The 25,205-nt window shown below is 41.4% G+C and overlaps 1 protein-coding gene across 4 annotated transcripts in view; it reads left to right on the top strand.

The window, feature by feature from the left end:
- Positions 1–2,857: 2,857 nt before the first annotated feature.
- cacna2d2a (calcium channel, voltage-dependent, alpha 2/delta subunit 2a) overlaps positions 2,858–25,205 on the top strand; it is a 207,921-nt gene continuing 185,573 nt past the window's right edge. For 3 of the 4 annotated variants that reach the window (XM_050039172.1, XM_050039171.1, XM_050039170.1), the window contains exons 1-2: positions 11,235–11,653; positions 17,104–17,185. In XM_050039172.1, coding sequence (XP_049895129.1) covers positions 11,538–11,653; positions 17,104–17,185 — 198 coding nt within the window. In that variant the 5' untranslated portion in view covers positions 11,235–11,537. Of the gene's footprint in view, positions 2,884–11,234; positions 11,654–17,103; positions 17,186–25,205 lie in introns of those variants that run through there. The other variant, XM_050039173.1, reaches the window with a different exon arrangement.

The following is a 25,205-nucleotide window of genomic DNA, read 5'->3' as shown; positions in this document are numbered from 1 at the left end:
TGGTTGGTTAGTTTTTCTGTGTGTAGTGTTTTGTATTTTCATTGTGCTGTGCTTTGGGGAATAGGTGCCCTTTGGACCATGGTGAGCCGTGCATAAAGGAAATACAACGAGCAAGCAGTACAGTGAAAGTCACACAAGCATGAGCCAGCTCCACGGTGACACTCTTTTCCTTCCAGGAAGCTGACTGGTGATTAATGGGTGCATGAATAAAATATCGTTTGTGGAGTCTCTAAGATGTGGGACTGTGCTCCAACAGATGGTGTCAACAATCAGTCGATGAACTGATCGACAGAAAAGTAATCAACAGCAACCTTGATGATGGATAAATCCTCATTTATCAGCCCAAATTAATGAACATTCTCTGGTTGCAGCTTCTGAAATGTGAGACTCTGCTGCTGTCCTCTGTTTTATCTTAGTGTAAAGTTTAATTTTTGAGTGTTGGCCAGATTTATCAAGAAATGTAAAGATGTCACCTTGGACTCATGGACATTTTCTTTCTGAATTTTCAGGCGTTTTATTGACGACACGATACAGATTAATGGCAAATTATTGAATCCATAATCAATATACAAGTGGTAGATATTTGCTGATATTTTTTTCCCTTGTGCACTGTACAATTTGCCGTCCTACTGATAATTATTTTGCACATGGTGACAGTGTAGGCTTTTGTAAATCCCCACTGTAATATGATATTGTAAACTGTTATTGATTTGTGATGTTAAATGTATGTCCTTATCTATCTCTACAATTGTGATGGTAATTTTAATTCTGGCAGTGTGTGCGCTTATAATTAGAAGCCCTAAAGTTCCTGTACCAGATAAACTTCACCTACACTCATCATTTTTTTTACTGTAAATGTTGGGCACACCTCTGTCTGTGGCTGATCTTCTGAACTTGTATGCCAATGCCATCTGTGGGGCATAAGGTAAGATGGGGGAAGCTGCCCCCCTTTAGAACAAAGTAAACTGACTGTAAAATAAATATATATATGTGTATATTTGGATATGATTTTAGCATGTGCAGGATGATGGTGCATAAACAACGCACTGTTGGGAGAAATCAATAAAAAAAGATATTTTTGACAGATACACAGATGAGGAAAGGTTTTGTTCAGGGAGTGCATATTTATTTGTAACACTGGGTGGTACGTGTACTGTAAATAAACTGGGTTTATTATTTATCTATTGTGTGGTAAATAGACTTGGGATAGTTGTATATAAGTTGTAAATAAATTTGGAAGAAGAAGAGTTGAAAGAAGAAATGTAAGAAAAGGCTAGGGACATATAAGTTTTACTTCTACCTACTCCTTTTTGGACACTGTTATCTTTGTCTTGTTTTTTTTTATTATGTTTTTGTTTAGTTTGAAATACAGTAATTCATTCATTCATAAATTGAAAGAATAGTCAGTTTTGTTGTTACAGCACAAAAATGAACATTTTGTAAATGGCATCTTGCCCCACTATTGGGGCAAGCTGGGCAATGATTGAAACTACAATACTAAAATACTACTATACATATGTAGATATGAACTATATAAAGTCACATATGACTATATACTAGATAATTAAACAAAATAACATTTTGAGGCAGTTTGTCCCTGGGGTTTTTGCCCTCTTTCTAAAAGGAAAGTCTTGCTCAAAGGGTATAACTTTACATTTTTACTTAAAAGCAGAAAAATCTTTATTTTCATTCAAAATAATTGAAACACTTTCCCCACAAATCCTCCCATCATCATAAATGTATATCAAAGCTTTGTATGTACAACCTAATATAGGCTAAATACATAAATCACTGTTTTCCAGTGACAAAACATTAGATCAGTTTACCCTAAACGGTTCTGGTGGAATAAATCTCCAGAATGCAATAATTCAGATGAAATGTCACGCTTCACTATAGCCTAGGTATTCAATACATATATTGTGAGTAGATTTAGTGCCATATAGGCTATTGGTAAAGGGGGGAATTAAGGGGGTTGGGGGACATCTTCCCCCATCTGTGTATGCTTGTATGTGTGTTTATGGGTATGTGTGCATGTATGTACATATGTGAAGCCTTTGTGTATGTATGTGCATAGAAGTATATGTATGGATGTATATAAAAGTATGTGCTTGTTTGGGTAGGCTAAATGAATTGCATTTTTCTATGGATGATGTTCTTTTACTTCTTTGTTTTTATATTGTATGGTACTGTAAAGCACTCTGTAACTCTGGTTTAGAAAAGTGTCATAAAAATAATGACTATTATTATTATCTTACCTCATGCTTTACTGGTAAGACTTATTTTTCAAATGGGGATTTTATCTAAAGCTAAAAGTCTAAAAGCACCTTACTAATAAATAGATAAGCACATCATTAATCAAAATGATTTATGCTATTGTAAGTTGTGGGCCTGTGACCAGCGTCACACAATGCTGTGACCCATCTGACCCGAACTGGAATTTCAGGTAGTTTGCCTTTTATCATTGGCTACTTTATTATGATAGGTGTTACCAAAACTAGAGTTTAATGGACCAAAAAGTTGGTCGACGCTTGTAAGCTAGTGGCAGAATCTGACGGTTAACAGTATTTTTTGTAACACCTACCTGAACGGCGTCATCAACGTCCCGCCGACGTGCATCCTGATTGGACAAGCCCTGACCCAGCCGTTAACCAGTCTCCTCAACGTCGCACCGTTAAACAGTAGGTTAACAGAGGTTAGAAGCAGCACTGAGTAACGTTACATCCGTATTTTTTTTATGTAAACACTGAACCAAGCGACTTGGTAGTAATGAAATAACCGAGAATTATTACTCAGCTCAGCAGTGTTAATGGAGACCGAAGTCACATTCCTCAGGCGGCCGGAAACACGGCTGTAACGAGACTGTAGCAGGTGTCTGCTGAATGTGTAAGTAGCTAGCTAATTGTCTGCTAACACATTAGCCGAAACTGTTTTTGTAAGACAGTAATATGTCACGATTTGGTGTCTGTTAGCTTGTTTAAGGCTCTTCTGTCCCTCCATTTGACAAAAATAATTTCAGTCTTCTTCAGGTTAATATACTATTAAGTAGAACAGTGGCCAAAAAGTTAAAATAAATGCTAAACACAGACAAAATGCAGTGGTGAGGAACATAAGTGATCACAAGTTAAACCAAATGGACCACTAGAGATAACTTTAAACAAGTTTGGGAAACAATGGATTGTTGTCATTGTTGATTTAAAACACTTAGTATTTGATTTGAACATTGATTACTTAAATTAAGAAAATAGTAAAAGATGCCCACCACAGTTTACTCTGCCATAAGATAGAAAAACAGCCCCACAACTGAAAAGCTGGAACAGGTAATTCTTGAGAAATTACTCAGTAGATTTATTGATTGTCAGAACAGTTGCTGATTATTTTTTTCCATTCAAAGTAATAACGTTAGATCATTTCTCTAATCATTATACCTCTCTTATTGTGTTGTTGTTTGTTGTCATGAATTGTTTCCAATATATTTTGCTGTTGAGTTGCTTGTATTTGGCCCATCTAGGAGCCTGTGTTGCAGAATAGTTTTGACTGTAATTGCTGTGGTATGTGGCATTGATCCATTTTATGTACAAATTAATTAATTAATGAACCAATAGTAATATGAGTGGTATGCAGTAAATACTCTACACACAGAAGTTAATCTTCTTTGCCTCATGCAGTGTTTACCTTATTAATAATCATAATAAACTTGATCTATATAGCACTTTTCTTTACAAGGTTACAAAGTGCTTTTCAGAAAAACAGCACAAGCAAGGTAAAAAAAAGGGTAAAATCACTAGATAATTACTATCAGATTAAAACCCCATTCAGCAGCTTAGAGTAATGGTAGTGTATACCATCCCATACAAGTTAAATGCTCCGGCTGCACAGCCTGAGAAGGTTAGCTGTTGTCATGCAGGGTGATGTGATGTATTAGAGGCTTTCACTCTTGGTCCTGCCTCTCGCTGCAGGCCACCTATTTCCCCATGAATTCTTACTCACTCTGTCTGTGGTTGTAAAATCTGCCAGTTTGAGTACAGCTGTGTGTGTTTATGTGTCTGTCAGAGTGTGACTGTGGAGAATAAGCTCCAGAATGTGTGTTATCTATTAATTCCTTCATTAAGCCCTTATCACCAGTTTTAATGCCAATTAAGATGCGCTTTAATGTGACGGCAGGGCGGGCAAGCGACTATGCACTTCTCACTCCACAGTGACAAGAGAAGTGGAGTAGACCACGTTCAGACAGGACCACCCGCTTGCCTTATCAAGCCACTGAAGGCGCCACAGGCCTGTTAGTTTTGCCTCTTTAACACTGGCACTGTTTAATATGCTCTATATGCCGACACCTAATACTTCACTGGCTGCGAACGTATTGAAGGCCAGTTTGATGTCGGCATGCCACTGTGGAGCAGCTTGAAGTTCCTCCTGCTCCTGTTTTTTTTAACACAAATTCAATCCATTTCAGATCACTTTATTCCATCTCATGTTTGAAGCATTGTGATTGCCACTGTAGAAAAGCATTTGAAAAAGAGGCTCACTGGGTCTTGCTCGGTCTACGAGATGAGTTGAAAATCATTGCGAGGGGCAGAATTCACACGCTCCGCTGCATGGTGTAGGACATGTAGAGGTCACAGCTTTCTCTGAATGTGTCTGAGCAACGCTCTGCTGTATTTACTCACAGGAGAGAGACCACATATAGATAGATAAATGCACACATGCATGCGTATGGACAGGTGCCTGCTGTGTACCTAGCATATGGAGCAAGGCAAAACTTTTGCAAACACAGTCAGGGTCACAATGAACACTTTTGTGTGTGAATTATAATTAGATAGCATTGACAGATCTGCAATGTGCAGACTAAGCAGATGGCTCATGGACAGTGTGGAGAGGCGGGGGTTGTTGTGGGGCGGTGAACTACAGGTCTCCTGTTATAGCAGCTGGCTGACAACTCTGGTATGCTGTATGTCAGCAATGTGAGAGAAAAAAGAAATGAAGAAGAGAGATGAACACAAAGTGAAAGAAAAGAGATAGGCAGAGGAATTGAGGATGGAGATATCTAACTTTATATCATAGGAGAGACTAGAGCTGCAACAAATAATGGAGGAGCTGTCACTTAATTAATTGCCAACTTATTTGATAATTGATTAATCGGGTTGAGTCGTTTTCCAGCTTGTTAAATGTGAACATTTTCTGGTTCCTTTATTCGTTCATAAGAGCAAGCTAAATATGTTTGGGTCGTGGACAAAACAAGACACTTGAGAACGTCATGTTGGGCTTTGGAAACACTGATTGACATTTTGACATTTTATAGATCAAACAACTAACCGATTAACTGAGAAAATAATTGACATATTGATTGACAACGAAAAAAAATCTTTAGTTGCATCCCTAGGAAAGACTGCAACTACTTTCTCTTTTTTTTTAAAAAATATTCTTTTGTCATTTAAATGTCAGAATAATGTAAAAAAATATTCTTTTGTCATTTAAATGTCAGAATAATGTAAAACGCCACATTTAAAATACTTGTTTGTTTGACCAGTCATCCAAAATGCAAGGATATGAAGTCTACTGTCATATGAAAAAGAGCTGTAGAAAATCTTCACATTTCAGATGCTAGAAGCAGATTCTGTTGGGAATTTTTCTTTTCTCAACTCATACATAAATAATCAAAGTTATCAAAATTTCACATGGATTTCTTTTTGATTGACTAAATGGTTAATTAACAAAATTAAAGCTTTGATACTGTGGGGATAGACTTGATGAATCGTATTAACACAAACAGGATACTCATAAAAATATACACCATTTTTTTCTCTGTTTCTTTTATTTATTTTAGTAACTATTTCTAATTAAATAATAAATAAACAATGCTACAAATCTGACAAGGCTATGGACACATTCAGTCAGTGTTAAAAATATACTGAGGTTTGATACCCAGCCCCATTTCAACAGTGCAAGCACAGCATTGGCGTGCCATGTTGATGCAAACCTTAAATCTAAAACACGCAGGATTGACCTTGCCGCGAAAATCATAAACAAAAACGCACTACCATAAGAGCTTCCTTTAGTATGTTAACTTCACCTCCTCTCTCCTCTCCCTGTGTGGCACTGATGTCTCTTTCCTCCCCTCTATTTTCCACTCTCTATCCTTCTCAATCCCAGCTTTGATGTATGCATGAGGGAGGATTTCCTGAAGACCAAAGAGGCCATTACCCAGGGGCCATTAGGCCTCTAGTAGAGCATGTCAATGAGTGCTGAGTCTTGCTCTGTTTTCACATGCAGCCACTTTACTATGTGGTAAGGATGGAGGGGGGTGATAAAATGTAGCCTTAAACATGTATATATTTCATCATAAATATCTGTATTTTCTTATCAGAATAGCGCTGTTTGTGTGGCGTGCTGTAACATTTGATACAGCGGTTGTTTTCTTACAGTTGCACGTGAGGAGGTTGGGTCATTAATTGGTGCTGTTGTTCTTTCATGCAGACTAAGAGCGGAGGGGAGTGAGTCATCATCAATCAGGATGAAACACTCTGACATTTGAGCATGAAAGTCCCAGAGTGCCTTGCGGCCCCACATCGCTGGGTATGTTTGTATTTTACAGTAACGGAGGTATGCACAGCAATGTGGTCTGAATGGGATATTTCTCTTTGTTGATACTCGCCAAGTGTTGAGGTCATGTAGGTAATAACCACATTACAGGGCAAAGCAAATAATGAGGGATGTGGGATATACAAATATTTATGTAAACAAGGAGGTGTGTGTGTTATTTAGATTGGATCTTTCTGTTCTGGTGAGTGGGTGAAACTAAATGGGATGATAAGCTGTGAGGTGAGCAGGGAGTAAGCTGAAAGGGACACAGAGGGAAGATAACCTTGATTGCTGGAATCACTCTGCCGATCTCTTCAATATATCCCCGTAGAGGACAAGAGCACGCCGACTCTTCTCTGCCATGGTAAAAAAGAAAAAAAAAAAGCCCTCAAAGAATGTGCGTGGTAAATGAGTGACAGTATATCATGCTCCTGTTTTTACAGAGAGCACTTGAGAGGATCATTGAAGTTTGCTGAGAGCGTCGGGACTCTTTCTCAAGGGCAGCTGGCTCTATCATCTGCGGTGAATGCGACGCGTAGTCCTTCTCTAATCAGAAATATAAAATCTTAGCATTCAGCATGCTGACTAGACTAGGTTTTACAGAGTGTGAAGCCTCACTTTTCTGTCCAGCGCAGCAAAACATCAGCATACAGGCCACAGAAAGAGACACAGGAGGAGGTTAGGGAGGGAGAGAAAGATGGATAAGGTAGAGGAAAAGGAAGATAAGCGGCCAGTTTGTGTGTGTGTGTGTGTGTGTGTCTGGATGTGTGGGGTGCGCCTTTACTAGTGACTTCCTCGGGGCCTGGAGACAGGGGAAACAAGGAGTGATTAATTTTACTCCAACCTACTTGGCCTCTGTCTGGGGGAGCAGTCCCCAGAAAGTCCGATACAGAACAGCGAGGCCCGTCTTCTTCCTCTCAACTCCCTGGATCAATACCAGATTGGCAGGTCAATCTCTCCAGGAGAGACTGCGCGGCCAATGAGAGAGACCCTGAGCGGCTGAGACCTGCCTCTTGTCTGCCTTTTCTCACTGTTTGGAGGATGTGCGGAGCTTGAGGTCATTGATCTGTGTGTTTTCACTGAGCAGATCCCTATTGATCAGCTCTAATAAAGAGTGGATTCTCTATAAGCATCACAGTGTGTTCAATGAGATCCGAGGCCCCAGGGTGGCAATCACCTCTTTTATCTGCCACTATCAGCCCACAACCATCACCATATACATTCAGGCAGATGAAAATAAATTTGCATTTAAAGGTCCGGTGTGTAGGATTTAGGGGGATATATTGGCAGAAATAAATTATAAAATAACAAGTATGTTTTCCTTAGTGTATTATCACCTGAAAATAAGCTCAGCTGTGTTTTCGTTACCTTAGAATGAGCCATTTATATCTACACAGGGAGCAGGTCCTCTTATACAGAGATTGCCTTGTTGCATTGCCATGTTTCCACAGCAGTGCAGAACAGACAAACCAAACACTGGCTCTAGAAAGGGCCATTCCCATTTTTTTTGCATTAGTCACCTCAGTGGAGAGCATTGTAAAAACACTGATTTTTTTTTAATGTGAAACTGCTTTATTCAGTATTTTTACTGGTTTAAACCACCAGGTTCATTTATTTTGGAGAGGAAGAGACCTCTATCTACCTCTGCAGATAATTCGGCCTCTGGTAAAAAACCTCCTGAGTGTCTGGATCTTAAGTTATCAGAGAAAAAAGGTGAGCACACATTAGCAAGTGCTGGGCTTAGCAGCCTGTCCGTGGCATCCCGAACAGTGTCGGCAAACACTGACTTGTAATGGGACACTGCTTTATTCAGTGTTTTTACTGGTGTATATCACCTGGTTGGTTTGTTTTGGAGAGATAGAGACCTCTGCGGATAATTTGGGTCTTGGTAAAAAACTTCCTGAATGTCTGGATCAGGTTAGCACACATTAAGTTGTCAGTGAAAAAGATGAGCACACATTAGCAGTTGCTGGGTAAGTGGCCTGTAAGCAACATGCCACTGCTTTATTGAGTGTTTTTACCAGTTTAATACTGTTTTTTTTTTAAATCACTGTTTGTTTTTGAGAGGCAGAGACCATTACGGATAAATTGGCACACAGTAAAAACCTCCTGAACAATGTACACTGAAGGAAATCTAACCGAGAGAAGTTTCAGCTGGTTGAAATGAGTTCTCACTGCTAAATCCCCCTAAATCTTCCACAGTTCTTTCAAACATTCTGTATGTAACTCTGGAGAAAGATGATTGTTGAGTCTTACTCCCAGGTCGTCAGATACTGATGCTTTAGGTTGGCGGCCAGACTGAACGACCATCCTCGTGTTATATCCACCACCTTTTAAGATATTGGTGTGACAAAGTCAAGTGTGACAAGGCTGTACGTCAGAAATTATTGCTTAACTTAGTTGCCGATCGTCTCTTGGTCCCAGCAATTGCAGAGCACCTTGAGGCATCCTATCCATCCAGAGAAACATCTCCACCCCCTGATGTTTTGTTTGCACAGATAAAACCTCCTCTCTGCTCTCTCCATTCGAGAAAAGTACATATTTGTGCATTAACTCAAAATTAAATTTACATCTATTTTTCTTTCTGCGGGCCCCGTGAGCCAGGTAAAGTGAGACAAGTTTGCCTAATGTATGTTTGAAAGGAAGGAGAAAAAAAAAGGGGTGGCTGTGAGTCAGCAGAAATGTTTAGTGTGAGTCAGCCAGGCTACATCACTCTACCAGGATCTGTTTGTTGTTATCATTTGTGTCATGATGGGAAGTATGGTACAGTAAATTAATGGGCGAGAGTAGCCATCAATTAAGGTTATTTTTCTCCGCATAGGGAATAATAATAAATCAAAGCACGACCGTCTCCTGCTTCTCTGCCACAGATTTGTTTAGAGGGGGTGGATGAGGGGGAGTCACTTGCTCAATATGTCTCAAAAACTAGTAGCTCTGGGGAATAAAGGCAGAGTTTTTTTTCCTCCACTTCCCTAGGAACAAGCCTAGATATTTGTTCTGACTGAATGATCCGTGACATCTATGTACATAAGCAGGGGACCGCTGCTGTAGCTCTTCATCCTCGCCATCAGGTGGGTTTTTCCTCTCCTGCTGAGGTCTGTGCCCCGCAGTGTGTCCTTTCTACCAAAACAGCCCCGTCTTCCCTGTCAGCGAAGAGACAGAAATGCTGCGCAGCAACCCTGCCGACTGCTGTGTGGCTCTCTGTAGCAGAGCACCTGCGTGTCCCCTGCTGACTGACAGAGCCAAGGACAACACAGCCACAAGACCGGCTGTCTCTACCCGTGTCCAGCAAATGAGCTAAGAGACGTAAGACTACCCCTAGGAGTGTCCTTAAACTGGGCTTTAACTGGGATACAAGTGGAAAAAACCCAAAGCCTTGAACACCGTCACCCCATTTGGTGCCAAAAAATGGAAACACACCTGGAACACATCACATATAAAGCTATGAATCTTTATTGTGTGTTCTCTGTGGCATGGACACACCTCAAAAAATCTTTTGTTTAGGTGCAAATGTGTCACACCTACTGTGCCCTCCAGTTGAAATGGTAAGATCAGAGAACAAACAGCAGTGCGGGAAAGGTAAAAATACAGGTACAGGTGCACACACGCGTGCACACACACACACACACACACACCGAGCTGATAGAGGGAGATATTCACTTCTCCGGGGGGTAACTTCATGCTGAATTAGATTTACTCTGAGGTTTCAGTGCATCTCTCCTCCTTGTTTACCATTACAATGAGCAGTATCTGACTCACGTCCAGAGGAAAAAACTTGCTCCACTAAAATATACCATATTAACAAGCTTATGATTATTCAGAGGCTTCTGGTTACGACAAAACAAGGAGACGTGCCCTGCCCCAAAACAATAGCTAGGTGTCTCTAAAATGAGTTTATTAATTCTCCTTGCATTCATTTAAATGTTCATCCACTGGACCAGATGCGCTAATAAGTAGAACAAATGTAGTTGGAGAGGAGCCCCAAGGTGATCTGCTGAATGTTTACACTCCAGTTAATACAATCCGCCCCTGTAGAGTCATGCCTCTAATTATCAAAATAAAGGCTTGATTCCTGCCCATGATGCCGAGTTTTGAGGAGGACACAGCGCGCCGAGAGTGGACATGAGGAGGAAGAGGAGGTGGCCTGATGCGCGCCCCCGTCTGTCGCACAAAAATAGGCTGTTTGAACGGAGGAAGGACCGCTTGTGCCAACAGCTGAGTCAAGTGTCACAGATAGGCTGGATGGATGCAGGAAGCGGGGCGATTAGACCTTCAAAATAAAATCTCACCTGGAGAAAAGTCCTTGAAGTGTTGTGCCAAGCCTGTGCGTCAAAATGGACATTTCACAACTGGCAGCTGTTTCCCCAAATTGTCCTGGTGTTATGTGTTTGTAAAGCAAGTATAGTACCCCTGGGTAGTTTAAGGTCATTTCCATGTAGTACCTATGTGCTCTCATTGAGGCCTTTTGCTGAGAATACAGTCATCAAAGAAGATTTCAAACCCATTTTTGTTTGAGCTCTTCTGTCACTTTAAAGCCAAATATCACCCTGAAAATGAGAAATGGTTTTATTTTGAAAACCGGCATGGGAACACTGTAATAGTGTGGTGTCTGGCTTTACTGTGTATGGTTGTTACATTGGAGAGAGTGGGAGAGAAAAGGAGCAAATGTGCGGCGGCGGAGAGGGAGGGAGGACAGCGAGTGCGCAAATAGGCAGGCAGGCACATCAGCAGCAGCGGCAGAGCATCTTCCTGATCCTGATCTCCCGTGTCTTCAGCTGCCAATCCTCTGCGCGTCCCTGATTGAGATTTCACTGCCGGCTGAAGTGTCCAGAAGCCTCCGCCAACCATCACCTCCCACCACACACTTTCTCCGGAGCTCGGTTATTCTTAGCTCAGCTGCGAGAGACTGTCCTTCCGGTCCTTCTCTTATTTATCCCAGTTTCTTGAATATTTAATGGAAAATGGCGATCTGCGCGCAGTCGTACGGTATTTTCTGCCTCTTCACAATCCAAACTGTACTTATCATATGCGTCTCCACGCCGACAGACGGGACCCACCTCTTCCCCCAGCACTACACGTAAGTACCTTGCACCGTTTGGGGGATAAACCGGGGGGTGCGGAGCGCGGAACTAGGACAGGTGGCCCCGCCAAGCCTGACACATGCGGCGCCGTGTACCTTGGTGCGAGAGCAGCTGATGTCCCTGATGTTGAAACACAAGAAGACGCAGTTTCCGTCTCTGGTGATGATGCCGCGTTATGAATCTCGCCCTCATAATGTTGTTGTTTTCGTTGTTGTGGGCAGTGACATTTAATACCCAAAGCCTTATTCAATTTGTCACAGTCAACATGGAAACAGGCTACAGGGAGCATGCACAGGTGCCACTGGCGAACAAACCAAGCGAGCAGGAATTTATTAGAACATCCACAGGGATAAAAATAAAAATGATAATGATAATAGTAGATGTGTTGTTTTGCTGTCACCGCATGTGGGGGGAGACTATCCCATTTACGCATGATGGATAGGCTGAGGCTACAACAAGGCTAGTCTGAAAAAGTCCTCCACTGGATAGTGCACACGCACCGTGGAAATAATCACCTCTATCCCACAGCAGGATACGCTGGTGTTTTTAACAGGATGATTTTGATTCAGAGACTAAACCAATTAGTTAATGCCGCAGGAGCGCCAGGTCTTTCTCATCCACACTCCAAACTACTTGCTTTGACTCATGTTTTAAGACAAATGGAGCAATATGTCTTTAAGATTGATATCTGGTCATGTTTTTTGCAGTGAATTTTCTTGTAGAAATATTTATGATTGAAATTTAGACGCAATTTAAAGCCAGTATAAGAGCGTTGCTTTATGCAAGCAGTTGGAAAGTAGCAAGTGACCGCAGGCTCAGAAAGTAGCTGAGCACCCAGCTGTGTGTAAACTATAGTTGGACTTTCTCAGCGTGCACCTGTTGGGAGATGCAGTGACAAGTCTGTAGTAATATTTGAACTTAAAGCGCATTTTCATCCAAAATGCGCACAGTGTCACACTTTCACCTTGAATGACACACGGATCCAGACTGAAACATCACGTCTGCACACGCAGCGGTTCTTCTACTTCTGCGTCGTCGGACTATCCAAGCAATGATTAATTAGGTTTTTTTAAGTGATCGGTGCTTCGTTTGAAATGCAGATCAAATGCAATTAGTCCAGTAATAAACCCGGTGAAGCCAAGGGTGCAACAGTTCCTCACTTGGAGTCTACGTGATGACGTGATGCTCTGATGTGAACATGATGTGTAGCCTGTAGTGATGATTAGTCAGTCAGGTTCACACAAATGAAGAATCGCATAATGATTCCTCTCGGATGCGTCCAGCGGGTGATCTCTTTGTTGTTCCTGATGGCCAAGGTGACTTTCAAAGGAGAATCACTTGTATCACAGCAGACTGATTTAAAGGACAATTAGCTGCATCATTGATCACTTGAGCACCATGAAGAAAAGTGATGTGCATGGTTTTGCAAAGGAATTCACGTGGATTTTAAAATTATATTTACCCTATTTTAATATATTTTATAATCTAAACCTGTCCTTAATGATCTCAGTTAATTTTTTATATTGCTGCCGCCTCTTCTTTCCCCTCCAAATACACCTCATGTTATCCAGAAGTGCTACTATTTGTTGTAACTATACTGGATTACAGTTACTACTGTAATTAACCATGTTAATCTAATTAGATAAGATAAATAGACTAGGCCTGGTAATACTATAGTCAGGCATCTCGTGGGTTTAGAAACTGGGTTTTGTGTCACCCACATTGCTGTGCTATTTGCCAGAATTTGACAGTTAGCTAATTGAAGTCTATGGGGAGCTGCTGTGGCCGTCCGTCGGGTGTATAGGCCTGACACACACACCGGTTGGAGCGTGTGTGTGTGTTGGAGGTCTAGCTGGGAAAATGTGTCCATAAGAAAGGTCAGAATGTCCTCTAGTTCATTTTTATAGCAGTGCCAAGCCTATATTTTCTACACCTTCCTACCTAAAAGCCTGGTCTAATTTTTATGTAGTTATTGGATTGCAGTGTGTGTGTGTATGTGTGTGTGTGTGTGTAGAGGAAGAAGGTGTTTGCTTGGGGGAAATTATTTCCACATTTCTAAATTACATGTAGGAAACCTGTTTCGATAACTCGTATCTAAATGTACAATCTTTCCCAGGAATGTAAAATATCACTTAACTGAGAGCCGAGAAACTCAGAGCAATTTCCCCCAAATTTTGTTATTTTCACACACACGAAAATAGTCCACCTTTTGCCCTTACAGATATTTCAGCGTCGCACTTTGTAATGACGAGATCCATTGCAGCAGAGAGAACGTGGCAACGGCGTGGGGCTGACACACGGGTCGTCCATCCAGACTCATTTCATCACATTTACCCATAATGTCTCGCTTACATAAATGATAATACATCAAAAACGCAGGTGCCAAATAGCAAAGTTTTAATACTGCACCAGACTACAAAGAGCCAGAGAGCATAATTCGGCTTTCATGTAGAGCGCAATGACAACTTCTGTGTTTCTTAAGAGAGATCACAGCTTTCACAACACAGAAGGTCTCCAAGAATTCATTGATCATCAGGCCTCAGCAGTGCATCTAATTTACCAAACAAGCATCTCCTCATATCTCTGTGGCTGTTAGTGAATGGAGAGTTCTGCTCATTTGGGACTGTGGAATAGTTTTCTCCTTTGATTCACAATTAGTCCAATGTAAATCTTGAGTCATCATACAACATTGTACAGTAGAGCCTCTAAATTTTGGGCTAACTGTATGTGATCTCCCCTGATGCAGGTCAGTTGTTTTAAAGGAACGGTACCCTCCAAAATCTTATCTGTGGTGCTGTTTGATGTGAGTTGCAGAGTGTTGGAGATATCGACCATAGAGATGTCTTGCAGTTTCATGTAGGAGCTATTTTCTTTTACAAAACTAAACCTGCCAGCCGTATCACTGCACAGACAGAAGCGTGCGGCTACTGCTAGCTCACCTAGCACCACTGAGCTAGCTAACATTACAACTCATGCCACTAATGTTTACATCTCGTGATGTCATGAGCACGAGCCTCTCGTCCATGAGTAGATGCACACTTCCTTCTGCACTCTACAAGCTCTGTGGATTATCTTGAGCAGCCTGGTCATGATTTCTGGAAAGAGACATTGCTGTTGAGTTTGTCAAATATATTTTTTGGCACTTTGAGCACCACAAGCTGAGTGCCATCTAGTTCCATTATATTTGAGAGAGGGCAGACATCTGTATGGTCGATATCTCCAACACTCTGCAGCTCAGACCAAAACAATCTGTACTGTTAAATAGCACTACAGGTAAGAGGAAAAATATGAAGTTTTGATTTTGGGGTGAATTGTCCCTTTAAGGCTCCATATTCGACTCCTTGCTACTTGTCACTGGATCATGGATATCAGTCTGTCTGCATAATTAAGTATGTCATTGATTAGATTTGACGTATTCAATGTAATGAAACAGATTTAGAAAATGGAAACACCAGGAAGGAGGAGTGACAAGGCTAATGTGTGCAGGTGTATCTGTACAGATCATACATGTCTGGATTTACTACCTCTATCGCGATACAAAACAGAGTATCTGTTTTTGTTTTTGTAAGTATTTTGCTTTTGCGATACAGTTGAAAGGAAGATGTTACTGGACTCAGCTGTCCGTCTTTTCCCTTCCAAGGTATTTCAGGGTTGCACTCGGATCCATTGCGGCAGGATGAACAGTGTGAGGCTGACACACAGGTCGTCCACCCAGACTCATTTAATTTTCTTAATTGTATTTGACCAGGGAGGGCAAGATGGGCAAAATTAATATAGCAGTAACTGTCACTTTTTTATTATCTTTAACTATATCTTTTGATTTTTTTTTTTAACGCAAGTATTTAATATGACATGATGAAATGTTTAATTCATATTCATCTTATTAAGACAAATACATTTTATAAGTTAATAAAGAAAATCGTTTTATTACTAATTTACACATCTGTGGAAAAAAAGATCTATCCATATGAGAATTATGTCACTATTATATTTTTGAATTATTGCCTGGCCTTAGTTATAGCTGGGGGAACTGAACAGGGATTACCTTTGATACCTGCTCAGCCTTCAACTCATGATTATGGACAATACAATACAGTTAATATCAAATCTAAAATAATAACAACATTGTGCTGCTTGACTTCACTAAAATTCCTCAGCTCTAAGATATATGTGTATTTACATATATGTACAATACAAGTCATTATGTTGGACCCTCCTATTGCATGTCACTCTGTCAAAGCTGTATATATATGTGTGTGTGTGTAGACTAAATTAAGTTGCGTAAGAAGTCTGCCTGGCTTGGGGCAGAGGTATTGTCCCTCACTGTTAGTATCACTGCGTCCTGCTCGGCTCTGCTCTCACTGTAAGCTTGTTTTCATTTCATATCGAGGTGACCTTTTCATAGTCGGCGGCCTCTCCCCAGCGGTCCCGCTCTGCACCGTCCTTTCGGAGGCCCTCTTGCTTGCTCTTAATCTCGTCCCTTATAAACACAGCCAGTGCGCACACTCGCTTGGCGTGTTTGCTCTGCTGTTCCTCTCCTGATGAGGCCCACTCCGGCTTTGTGATTATGGCGAGCGCTGTCACTACTTGGCAGATTTGTGCAATTTAATAAATCTGTCTTCCCTCTTGTCTTCTGAGCAAATCTGACATTTAAAGATGACATTTGTTTCAGTCATCATATTAAAAGACAAACGACTTTGTTGTGTTGTTGATGCTAGTGATTAGCTATCTGCAGGCTGCTGAAAGGAAAAGGTTGGCACGGAGTCAGTGGTTGGCTCGCAAACACATGACAGAATTTATTCATCTGATTGCTGAAAGATGGGCTTTCATAATGTTTTTTCCTTTTTTTCTGTCTGAGAGAGAATTTCTCGTCGGCCACGCACATAGATTGTTCAGCGTGTATCCAGGTTGGCAGGTTCGCCCCTGCTGCTGCTTTAAAATGATCTAGTGAAAATCTTGATCCATTAAGTCATTTGTTGCTTGCTGGGAGATATACAGTGATGAGCTTGAGCCGTTTGATCTCTTAATTCCAAACTTGGCTCCGTCTAACGGAGATCAGCTCCTGCTTAGGGTGCATTTCTGTCAGACCTGAGCAGTTTTATTGCAGAGCCGCTGATCCTAGCCGAGCCAAGACAGGCACGTTCACCGCCAGTCCTGCCAGGGCCGACCAGATATATGCAAGATGTGATGGGGTGGGAAGCTGCTGATGACTAACCCAGACATTAGGAGAGGTAGGACAGAGACGCGTCCAGATAGGAATCCAGGAAAGGAGGGAGAGTATGGCAGCATGACAACAGAAAGAGAGATACACAAAGATGGGCTGAGAGTCTTTCTGACAGTCTCACAAACACACTCTCATCCAGTGACAGAGAAATGAATGATGATGACATGTTCAGGTGATAATGTTGAGTGATGCACATTGAAAGTGTCTAATTTTATTTTCCAGAATGATTCATTGGGCTGGGCGCATCGAGAAGGAGCTGGAAAAGGTTCTGCAGCACGTCACCGGTACCCAGCAGATGAGATCGGTAAGTTGACGTCACGCTCACATGTGACGCAGCGCTTTTTTCTGCATTATTAATAAGTAAAATTTCACGGGGCAAGGCAACGTAAGCTCCCAAGTGTGCGTCTGTGAGGCAATGTGTTTGTATGAGCACTGCAAAAAATGTTGATCTTTTAAAGATAATTAGGTTTAGTTTTTACTGTATTTTCTGGGATAATTATGCTCTAAGATTTTTTTTTTCATGTGTAAATGTTTTTTTTTTTCAAGAATTTCCTTGAGTCAAATCTCCTGTGAAATCAATCTTATGAAGAAATACACTGCGCATAAAAAGGGAATGATTTTAACACATTAACAAAATGTTTTTGACTTGCTGTAAAGAGCACAAGATTTTAAAGTCCTAACACTACATTTAGCAGAGCATGGTGTTGGTTGTTTGTGTCTGCATCATCATCATATGAGGCTGTGTGTAACACGTGTCTGTCTTGTGGTAGAGCAGATGGTTGAGCAGAGTGTGATTGACACTGTTTCATCATATTTCTGCCATGTGCGCATGTTCGCCGTGCTTCCAGGGTTTGTAATGCACCCTGAGATAAATGCTTCATTATTGCTGTATGGGTGAGTGTGATTCATGCAGCCGGTGCGGTGCCTGTGGCAGCTTCAATGCTAGCACTAACAGTGGTTAGTGTGATCGCTGTTAGTGTGGTGGCGACATTGATGGATCCCAGAGAGGAGGAAGTGAGTTGACAGCGATCGTGCGGGTGGAAAGGTTAGTGACCAGTAGTGGATCATATCAGACAAACTGCATGATAGAGGGAGGTTGATTTTTTTAGCACTCATCCAGTGTAAACAACACATAACAGAGTGTTTACCCATCAAAATGTTTGTCTTTCGCAGTTTGTGCCAGTAACGTTCCAGTATTCCCATTGAGCAGTGTGGGCAGTAGGCTTCTGTAATGCATTGTTTCAATGTGAAAGCATATTGTTGCTGTCATCATACCACAAACAATGAAAAACAATCTTGATCTTTGCTTGGTGACAGTTCCTTTTTTAGGGTTTCTGAATAGGTTTTAAGAGCAGAAGAGGAAGTGGAATTTACTCTACTCATAAGGGAGCATGTCACGGAGGGCCTTTTCACATCTGACAGTCTCAACTATGTTTTGTCTCTCGTCATTTCACAAAATAATTGAAGTGTTATAATTTTTCTTTTTTTTTCAGCTATTTTTTGACAACACCTGTCTTCTCTGAGAGTATCCGCTGTTACGCACTCTTGCTCACTCAACCACACACCTACACACACACACTACGCTTGCGTTATCCTCAAAGAAACTACGATAGCCCTGCCAGAATTTCCTCTTGTTAGTCTGAAACTCTGAACCATCCAAAAATATTTTCACACTACAAACAAACCAGATGATGATCAAATTTGATCCAGACTAAAGATGTGTGTAATTAGTCGGCTAGTCGATTAACATCGCAAGTCGGCACCAGAAATATTCATCGTTAAACTTATTAATAAAAGTATTATTTTATGTGGTTGTGTTCGCCCAGTGAAAAAGCGATTGTACTGTAATAATCAAGCATGTTTCCTAAAGATTGATTTTTCCTAGAAATGTTTGAGTTGTGAGTGAGTGAGCTGTTGTGTGTTGCAGGGTAATGCATGGTGTAAAGTGCCACACACTTCAGCGGAATTTAAAACATGACTTGGTTATAAAAAATGTGATGAATGATTTCAAATGGTTCTTATAATATTCGTATTAATTTTTTGGCGCGGTGTTTACCCTCATAGATTAATTTGTGCTCAATTTTGACAGTTTTCTGAGTGTTTTCTGACTTTTAGATTAATTACCTAGTCTAACTTTAAACTTCAATTACTAAACTTGGACAGTGCTCCCTCTACTTTTTTTTTTACTTAATACATGATACAACTCATCGCACATGCAGACTGTAGTAGTGATAATGTTCATATTCACAGACTGCAGCTTATTTTTATTTCCTTTTTTCCTCCTGCTGATTTTTTTCCTGATAAATGGATTCATTATCTTGTCTATAAAATGTTAGAAAATAGTGAAAAATGTCCATCCCAATTTCCTAAAGCCCAGAGTGCTGCCAACAAATTGCTTGTTTTGTCTGACCAACCGTCCAAAACCAAAAGATATCGACTTTACTATGACGTGAGACAAAGAAAAGTAGAAAATCCTCACAAATGAGAAGCTGGAGCTGGGGAATGTCTGGTATTTCTGCTTGGAAAAAAACACTGATTGTTGATTCATTCCTGTCAGTCGCCTAATCGATTAGTTGAGTAATTGTTTCACGCTGTGGTTTTCAGAGGGATGCACTGTATGCATGGATTAAATATGTTATGATGTCTCTTGACTGCTTGTTGCAAAACTTAGTTGTATGTAGTTGAATAATTCTGAGCTTAATGAGACCTTGAGTTGATGTTAACTGCTCAGTGGGCTTTCAGTTCTGTGAATCTAAACTAATTGAGGCTACATGTTGCTGAGGTTTTCTCTGTGGGCCAAACCCAGCGAAGCCAGTCGCTCTGAAAATATTACGTCCATCGCAGTTATGTCTTGTGTAGGATGCCCATATGGTTGTGTGTGCATGTGTGTGCTGGCCTGACAGTGTGTGCAGGGCGGGTGCGAAAGAACATTTATCATGGCCCCAAACAGGAGTCGTCACAGGGTGTGCTAAATGGCCCAGCATGCCTAGAAAAGCCATTTTCTAAATGGATGCCTCTCTCTATACGTGTGTCTGATAGAAATCTTCCCAGGGCTATGCCGGCTGGTAACAAGATTGCCTCCCTCTGCGCCCCCTTCCTCTTCATGCGCAGTTTATTCTCACAGACAAAAAAAAATGTAAAGTGTGTGCAAATTATTTTTGAGTTTGTCTTACATGAAAAGAGACAAGGAAGTAAGTTGAATATAATGTGGTCTCTCCAGTTTCTCTCGGTTGAGATTTTATTTTTTCTGACAAGCGAGGTAGCGGGTGAAAGAGACAGAAAGGGCCGAGACAGGGCGGCACAGAAATAGCTGAATATGTTTAGATTTGGTCAACTTAAGGAACAACACAGAGACGTACATTGTTTTGATTTGTTTTGTGCATACTGCGAGTTTCAGGCATCTCCGAAAATACATAAAACTCAGGTTATTTAAATGTTTAAATCACATTCTAATATATTCTGCCCAGGTCTGGTCAAGTTGTTTTTCTTCCTCGGGGGAGTGAAAGGGAGATAGAGGGTGAGTGATGTATCGGAGGAGTTGGAAGTTTTTCGAATGGAAGAGTGTGGAGCGCGGATAGACAAGTAGAGTGGGCGGCCTTTGGAGCGGAGGAGGGGGGCTTCTTTAGAGAGAGAAAGGATGAAGAATGGCTTGACAATTGAGATGGATGTTCAGGCGGTTTTGTGTGTATATTTAGAGGCAAACTACTTAAGATGGATGAAATGATAGAGGGGAAGGACGAGAATTGGTAAATTTAAATGTGAGCAGACGGATGCTGTTTATAGTCCTTATCCTCCTCATTATCCTGTGTGCTGCTGTGTTTGATGTGTTACAGTATGTGGCGATGAGAGGCGGCGGTGGACACTGGCATTGTTTCCATATCCCCGGGCTTATTCAGAACAGTTTTAATAGGCACACATGAGCAGTGCGCCTTACACCCACGTACTGTCATTACAGCGATTTGATGGTTTATCAGAGATACTGGCAGATAATATTATTATGTGCATATTTAGACACCAGGTGGACAGACATGTTCACTCAACTCACTGTAGCTGTAGGATAACTGTACTCAGAGAGCTGCTCATACACTCATGGTGGAGGATGTATTCAGATAATCAAAGTAGCAGATCTTAAATGTTTTACCATGCAGGATTGTGGGTTTCTGTTTGTTAACACACTCCCCAGGGAGAGTGGAAGTAAAAGCCAACCCCAGATTCACTTGTCTGGTGCTTCGCCTCACTATGTGTGTGGTTTTTCAGTGCTGTGTCTCTTGGATATCTGTTGTTTACAGTCTGGCGCCTGGTCGCTACCTTTTCATAAAGCCCTGACCTCACCTGAGCTATGTGGGGGTACACGGCCATAAATGTCCCAAACACAGAAAATAAGTAGAAAATAAGAAAATACAGGCAGAGGACAGAGTCTCTGCAGACAAATACACCGCCACACACTTCTAGTGGGTAGTAAGTGATGATTGAGACAGTTATCTTCTGTGCGAGTCTATACATAGTTTTTTAAGGAAGAAACAGTGTAGTTTATCTTTACTTAAGTTAAGTATTATCATCCAAGTGTACTTACAGTAGCAAAAGTAAAACTTCTCATGCTAAAACAGACCAGCCCCTATAACTGATAAAGAATTTTAATGACATTATTAGTTACTGTTTTAAATGGTCTAGATGGAGCTAGTTCTAACTATACTTGCGTATAGGTTCCCGACCTGAGGGTCAGGCCCCCTGCTGTGAGTCACTAGATAAATCTGTGTTCGTGTGATGATTAATAGGTTAGAAAAGACGATTAAAAAAGGCTATCCTGCACAAATTGTGTATTCACTTTCTGGACTTTTTCTAATCTTTGCTCTCTGGACGATATCGGATGAGTTGACCTCTTTGGGCCATGAACAGTTATTTAAATGAAACCATCCGAGACAGTTTAAATGGGAAATCTCTTTTTTGGTGGAACCATGGCGAACTGTAAGACATCTGAAATATGACAAGGATCCCCAATTAGATGCTGCTTTTTTTCTGTAAGGACTCATAAGCCAAAAAGGTTGGGATCCACTGAATATTTAACACTACATTGTATTTTAGGGTGCAGTATTTCCCTCTGAAAAATTGTGGAGTAGTGGTATACAGTATCAGTTAATGGACCTATTCAGTGAACTTAAAATCACCCCTCACCCATCTGTTTGTGGGCTCCTGTGTTAAAGTCTCGAGTTTGGCATTTTGGCTGTCGCCATCTTAGATTTTTGGAGCCAGAAATGACAATATTTGGACGAGAGGGTGGAGCTGTGGAGGAGCAGATCTGACTCATTGACTGTGGTGATGCCTGGTCACTCAAAGTAGCCACACTATTAATCATGCATAATTTTAAGCCTTAATAACATGTAAACGGGTGAGTTATATAGAGATTTGTCCCCGTACAGTTTTCATGAATTTTGAAATTAGCTACAGAGACCAAAACTGTTTTATGTACCAGGCTTTAAACATGTTTATGGCAGCTGTGAAGTTGGGCATTTTAACATGGTGGTTTCACTTTTGGAGCCAGCCTCAAGTGGCCATTAGAGGAACTGCGGTTTTTGGCACTTCCACATGGACTTTATTTTTCAGCCACAGAGGTTGCTGCTTGCCTTGTTTACTTTCCACCACCACACTTACATATTTGCAAAAAGCACACACACACACACACACACACACACACACACACACACACACACACACATAGAGTCACAGTGTCGATTTAGCAAGCCTCTTAAGTAGCCATGCCATGCAACATATGTTGAACTCTCTCAAATTCATTTCAGTAAGAAGATTCTAATCAGCATGAATAATTTAGCCTGGTGCACATGACTGCTCCTGAACCCCTCAGTTCAGCCTGGCACTTTACAACTCTGCACTCCGAGGATCTGTCTGCCGCGCCTCCACGCCCTCTCCTCCTGCTGTTAGCTTCTCTTGATTACTGGAAACCTGAGAACGAGGCACATCCAGATCAATATACCCACACGTGGAGGAGGGGGAAAAAAACAGAGCACCAATTAATGGGTGTGAGATTCATCCGGTTTTCATATGAGCTGGAATTTTTTACTTGACCAAGTATGGTCTTTGCTCTCTTTCCCTCACTTCTGCCCTTCACTGCCTTCACTCTGTGTGTCTCCTTGTGTTGTGTGGCCAACACTGCATCAGTCGGCCCGCTGACCTCATGCTGGCTGCAGGTTTATCTCAGTTCAGCACAGGCCTTCTTGCCTCTGGTGCTCTCAGTGTGTGTGTGCATGCTCATGACTGTGTGTGTGTGCACAGAAAGTCTTCTTTTTCTGGCATTACTGAAGCCTCTGGTTCAATTTGATCTACACAGGTATGTTTTTATGACTTGAGGGAGATATTGTATGCAGGTTGAACACAAGTCCAAATGTCTCTCGTGCTTCTGCAAACCTACCTCCTGCTTCCTAGAAAAAGAAGGTTACTCACGGCCGAGACAGCCGGCCCCAACAAACAGATATCTCTATAAAGTGCACTAGTGGATTTACTCACTATCGCTGACTACAGAAATTTCCAATAATCTGTCTCAAATGCCCAGCGCTATACCAGACATCACCCCTGCTCTCACTCCACAACCCCCCTCCTCACTTTCTAAAGCTGATGTCAGCTCCACCCCCCCTCCTCTCTCACAGTGTGCTGATCCATCAGTGGATGATGATGTGAGGGCTGATCACTGCCATTTGTTTCTTGATTTAATAGCTCCTTCCGCCTGTAGACAGTTTACAGGAAGAGTTGAAGGTCCCTCCTCCCACCACGAGAAGTTACCTTTAAAGGAGAGAGTGAGAGAGCGCCTCTCTCCGCTCCCCCCAGTTCCCCTCCCCTCCATCTCCTGGCCTGGACCTTACACAACAGCAGCTTGTTATCTGGCTGTGTGAAACATCACAGGCTATTTCTGCAGGATAGATAGTTTACTCTCCGACTCCGGTTTTCTCTCCCACCGACTCGTCTTAAGTATCCCTCAGTCATTGTGTGGCATGCATCAATACACAACTCGGTTTACTCTTGGTAAGGTCTTTATGTTAACATTAATGAATAAATCATTACTGCTATTTTAACACATCTACAACAGCAGCAAACCCTACACAGTCTAGTCAGCTGGTGTTAAAACTAAAGTTTCTCCAGAGCAGACACAGTGCCTTTTAGGAACTCTAACATTTTCATGTTGTGACTCCAGAGGATATTCTGCCCCAACATTTGAGCTGTTCATTTCCCACTTTACTTATAGCTAGAGTTTTTCTGTCTCTTTTTTCATCAAGATCCATTGGTTGTCATTGATCATGTGCACTGGAAGCAATCCTGAAGCTGAATTTAAACTAAAAATACTCCAATTATTACAGATTAAATTTGTCAAATTGTGTGATTTTTGACCCTGGAAATATAAAATCATGGTTAGGGCTTGGTATCGTTTGTGAGAGTTTTGATACCAATCCAAAAATATAGTATTTTATCATTCCCCACTTTCAAAGAAGCTCTTTGTCATTTAACAAAAGAAGTCATAGTTCTAAAATGTTTTTATTGTTTAAGCACAAACAGCCATACAAAAACTTTGCTTAAATAAAAATCATGCAAAACTAGCATAATTCTGTCAATTCTTCTTGTCAGTGAATAAACAAACAAGATCATGAATCTGACCAGACATTCGCTGCCAGCTTTCAGTTCTCGACAGTCTTCAATACTCAGTGCTGAGTGGGCGGCCTGACCGAAAACAGTCCTGTGTTAAAACGCTAGGAGCTGCGTTAGTGGGGGCGTGTTGCTTCAGGTGCAGCAGTGGTGAGACGATGAAATACCATCCAGGAAGTTCAGTTTGAGCAATAGCTGAATGCATCTGAAGGCTTCATGAATGCTAAAACACTGACTAACTGAATAATATTAGAAAGGATTTTACAGTCATGTCTACTAAACAGTAGAAACATATCATTCATGTTACAAAGTAATCTACCAGGAAAGCGGTTGCATGTATTGGATCGGCCCAAAAATCTCCTTCCCGAATTACCTTGCTTTGTGTTCTGGCAAAAGTTGAGCCAGGTTCAATTTATTTGACCAACCAAATTCCCAGAAGAAATGTTCGTTTGCAAACCACAAATGTGTTACATTTGTACATTTTTAGTAGTGGATACTTTGAAACTGCGTGGCACAATGGCAGTGGTTGGCATTGTCACCTCACAGCAAGAGGTTTCCTGGTTTGAACCCAGGGTGGGGGGTTCGAACTTGGGCTTGGGGAGCCCCTTTGTGCGGAGTTTTCATGTTCCCCCCAGTGTCCATGTGGGTTTTCTCTGGTTACTCCAGCTTCCTCCCAC

Source organism: Epinephelus moara, chromosome 24, assembly GCF_006386435.1.
Source record: "Epinephelus moara isolate mb chromosome 24, YSFRI_EMoa_1.0, whole genome shotgun sequence".
NCBI lineage: Eukaryota > Metazoa > Chordata > Actinopteri > Perciformes > Serranidae > Epinephelus > Epinephelus moara.
Note: the sequence above shows the minus strand (reverse complement) of the source record. Positions and strands in the feature narration are given on the sequence as shown.